Here is a 4,711-nt window from a genome sequence, read left to right on the forward strand (position 1 = left end):
TACGACTTCTTCCTTACTCGTACAGGGCACAACCTTCTTTCTCGATCTTTCCTGTTTTCTCTTGTTCGTTCTCTACTTTGGTTCTAATGAGGAGTAATACGACTCTTATGTCTTAACGTAAGCGGTGCTTATCCTTCGTGCCTATTCAATTAACTACCACTATTATTATTATTATTATTGTTATTTATTTATTTTCTTAACTTGCTGTTATTACATATATTTGGAGAGGAAATAAAATGGATGAAAGATTTAAATCAGTGGTTGCTGATTCTTAATATAACTATTGTATTTCCTCCACTTTCCTCTTATCCAATTATATTTTTGAGGAATAACAAGTCAAAATCAATAATTTTTGTTATCCTTTTTGTGCTTTATAAAAGCTCCGTTCATTTGTTCTGTCATTTCAGAACTTTTCTTGTCTTTGTCGAAAAATATTTGCTTTATATTTTTTGCACATAGATGTGCTGCCTGTTTATTTTCTAGAGAGATTTTGATATTACCTTTCAGATAGAGGTGAATGAATTTGAGGACGTTTCTATCCTGGCATCAAATATGGTTTGGGATAATTCTCTGTCATACAGATTTGAGGAAGCTGTTCATTCCTTGGAGAGAAGTCTCTGCCAGGTGCATATTTTTTAAAACTTCTTTATTTTGCTATTTTTTTTACTTTGCACTAATTCTTCTTGACAACCGACATGTGAGCCTTGAGGATTTGCTTGTACTTTATTAGAAGTGAACTATTTATGTATGAGAGGATTACTCACTGTTTTGATTGTATTGGTTTATTTTCTTAAATTTTTTTATAGCTTTATGATTGGCTGGCAACTTAGTTTCGAACTCCACCTTCACATTTTGGATTTGTATCGGCAACCATGGATTAGCCATGGTTAGCTGATAATAATATGTGAGGATTACCATTTTTAAAATTTCAATATCTTAAATAGTTTTTTTGAAGTAATGATAATGAATAATAATTAAATTAACTTAGCTGATAATAATATGTGAGGATTACCATTTTTAAAATTTCAATATCTTAAATAGTTTTTTGAAGTAATGATAATGAATAATAGTTAAATTAACTTTTCTTGAACAACTTTTATGTGCATCATTTCTTACGTGCAAAGTATAGCTACATGCGTATGTCAAAAAAGTTCTCGATTTGCACGTAGCTTAATTATGCAAATCTCTTTCATGTAGTGATATAGGCAATATGGTTGTTGACATTGGGTTATTTTAATGTTTTGGACAAGTTGGCGTAGTCAATTTTGCAAATGAGGGAGAATTGGTTATTTTTTGTAGGGTGACACATTTTGAAATGGACTTATGTGATATTGCTTCTGTCAATGGTTTTCTTTGTTGTGATCAATTGAGTTGATTTGTGGAATAATTATAGAGGTCATTATTGGTCAGCTAGAGTAGTCAACCCACTTGATAGAAGGATTATTATGGTTCCATCATTCAAGCAGGCCTTGTGGATCTTAGGTGAATTTTTCCCAAGGTGTCCATTTTAAGTTACCTAGGCTAATTTAGAGCCTTGTGCCCCATCAAATGGGTCTTGTAATTCACAGTTCATTACTAAGCATCAAGGAACATTTGGGCTTTGGCCTCTACTATGATATTGTGATATCATTTTTCTGCAAAGCACGTTGTATGAGGGCACATGCATATTTTTAATTGTGTATCAGTGGATACATTTGACATGACATTGGCCACGGCCGGAACTGCATTGGTCCACCATAAAAATTTGACCCACACCTACCCTTTATTTATGAGAGAGTTATTTTAATAAATTTGCCCTCCCTTTAATCATCCCCACACTTCTTCCTTATCTCTCCTTGCCACCCCAATCATGACTCGAGAGAGTAGGGACTCACACTCAGCAACAACAACCACACTTAGTGGCCGCAAGCCCTAGGCATTCGTCAGCATTTCCAGTTTCCAGTTTTCACAAGAACCCTCACACCATCACAGACAACTACCTCACTCGTCAACCAAATGTCTCTAAGGCTATCCAAAAAGCTTTTCGTTTGCAAAAAATTCAGGTTTGACTCGTTAAATAGCTCTTATTTGATTCATTCGATAAACAATCAAGTTGAACATGAACAATTTCCTTGAGCTTAATTTATAAACGAGGCGAACTCAAACAATGATTTATTCGTTCGTGTTTTGGTTGTTTTAGCTCGAAATAATTAAATAATAATATTTATTTATATATTTTTTATATTAATTTTAATATGTATTTAAAAATGTTAAATTTTATCATTTTTAACATATATTTGGGTTGTATAATTATAAAAAGTATAAGTTTAGGTTTTAGGTATGTAAATACATAGCATTTGGGCATATGAATGTAAATGTTCCTAAAGTAATAGAGCTCTTCTGCTATAAAAAAACTAATTTGGTGTCAGAGATTTAAAGAAATAGCATTTGAGTGGTATGTATGTAAATCCCCCTAAAATAATCGAGCTCTTCAGTTGCATGAGGGAAATGACCGGGACGATAGGACCCCACCCCATATTCCGCAATGCTGGCGAAGCACTCATTACTCGTTAGTCTCACACTGGGAATGGAGGTAAGTTATTGTGAGAAAAGCTTTATAAAAGAAGCTTTACATCTCCAACGCAAGCCATTTTGAATAGTGAGCCCCGTGGAACTATTAGATCTGATATTTGTTAAGTATACTCATTAAAAGCAATTTTTTTATTTTCTTAAATTTGAGCCGAACACAAGTTTGTTTTGAACAAATGAGCTTGAATCGAGTCAAACACGAATATGCTATTGTGAGCCAAAGTAAAAAAAAAAGAAAAAAAAAGAATAAGCCGAACACAAAAATATTTGGGCTCGCACAAGTTCGGCTTGTTTACACCCTTAAATTCTTCTACTCTCAATGTATTTATTTTCAGTGTGTTTTCTGACTTCATTTTCTCACTTGGTTCATTATTTTGCTTGATTTAATTCGTTGAAGCAACTTTTGAGTTTTGGCTTTGTTTATTTTTTTGCTTTCTATCTAGTTTTAATTGTTTGAGAGGTCTGCTTATATATTTTGTAGAGTAAGAATCTTGATTTAAGCTAAGTATCTTTTCTTGAACATTTTATTTATATGAACTTAACCTTACCAAGAAACATTTTATCAAATGCACAAAACGGAATGAAATTCAACTATTATAATTTGCAAATAATATCTCCATAATTAATACAAAATGGGACGTATGCGCATGATAGGGAATCATGTTCAGGCGAACAACACGTGATATTATGCATTTTCTCGAGATCGTAGGAACGGATAGGACTCCACCTGTGGGAATTTTCCATGCACGCAGGAACCAGGATGGATGAATTGATGGTTGACTGCTCTAGTCTTTGAGTCACCTCTCTTTGATCATTTGTTGGTTTTATTCAATTTTTTCGATTTTTATTTCTTAAGGCATTGAATTCAAATGGAGTTTCCTCTGATTATGACGTCATTTTGAATGTCGTAATCGAGAATATAACCTAATATTAGTTGCCTTGCAATTAAAGGACATTATAATAACAAGATCTTTTTTTTATTGTGGTTTGCGATCAATGTAGCCATCAGTGCTTGAGCTCAAACTATCTTGTCTTAGAATTTGAGGGCATTATGATAATAGCATTCCCTCTAATTGGTATTTGCAATCATCACGGCCATGAGATATGTTAAATTTCTTATGTTCATTTGTTCAAAAATATTGAGATGTTATTTAGCCATTAATCTTATCGGCTCAACCCTAATTTTGTGATGTATTGGGCTAAAAAGGTAGGACTTGTGATGTTGTCTTATAGATAGGGTAATCTTTTCTAGAGCATGTGTGCAACATGTCAATGAGTTTATATTTGAAATATATTTTAAGTTTTCTAGCATCCTTCTTAAATCAATTGCATAATTTATGGAGCAACATAATTTAAATTTATATTTGCTGCAAGGAATTTAAATTTATATTTGCTGCAAGGACTATGCACAACAATTTGAATTTGTCATAATTTTGATTTTAATAGAATAGCATGCTTACTAAGTGATTCCGAGGGTATGGTTCTTAAAATTTGAGCACGCTAAGAGGACATGTACGCAATAGTTTGCTTTTCGATAGGCTATGTGCTTTAGAAGAGCTTGCATGTGTTTCAGTGTCTTTGTATGAAAACGAGTTTACATCGTGCGATGCTTGCATGATTAGAAAACCATTCAGTTTTTGCTTATGCCTCTTTGTTGATGAATACATTCTTGTAAACATGCATTCGTAGCCTTTAATTTTGTGTTTGTCTGATCTCACTCTATCCATAGTTTTTATTTAACGAGACCTCGTAGTGTTTAAACTTGTTGTTTATAATTCTGTACTTTGAGAGGTTAGTGACAGTTCACATTCGTGCTCGTAGGTGAATTGCTGAGAGAACGCTAAGTCCACTTTCGATTCAACTTTGTTTTTTTATGTAATTTTTTTTTAATATTTTATATATTTTTGTCATTACAGTCTAGAAGCTTATTTTGTTAATTTGTTATTTTTTTGTTCATTTAGGTAAAAAAATTGATGACATTTTGATGCCAATGCCATAAAGGGAGCATTTTAGGTTATGGTAGACTTACCTATCATGCCTAAAAGGTTATGCAAGATTGAGGTTAAAAACATCACAACTGGTTTAAACCATCATGTCCAAAAGGGACGCACGCACACACACACACACACACACACACACACAG

At 33.1% G+C, this 4,711-nt stretch overlaps 1 protein-coding gene across 1 annotated transcript in view; it reads left to right on the plus strand.

Annotated features, from left to right (window-relative positions):
• LOC110018366 (protein PHYLLO, chloroplastic) overlaps positions 1–4,711 on the plus strand; it is a 186,472-nt gene that overhangs the window by 45,960 nt on the left and 135,801 nt on the right. The window contains exon 5 of the mRNA XM_020715657.1: positions 508–624. Within this exon, the coding sequence (XP_020571316.1) occupies positions 508–624 (117 nt within the window). The remainder of the gene's footprint in view (positions 1–507; positions 625–4,711) is intronic.

This window comes from Phalaenopsis equestris, unplaced genomic scaffold (genome assembly GCF_001263595.1).
Source record: "Phalaenopsis equestris unplaced genomic scaffold, ASM126359v1 Scaffold000016, whole genome shotgun sequence".
NCBI classification, from domain to species: domain Eukaryota; kingdom Viridiplantae; phylum Streptophyta; class Magnoliopsida; order Asparagales; family Orchidaceae; genus Phalaenopsis; species Phalaenopsis equestris.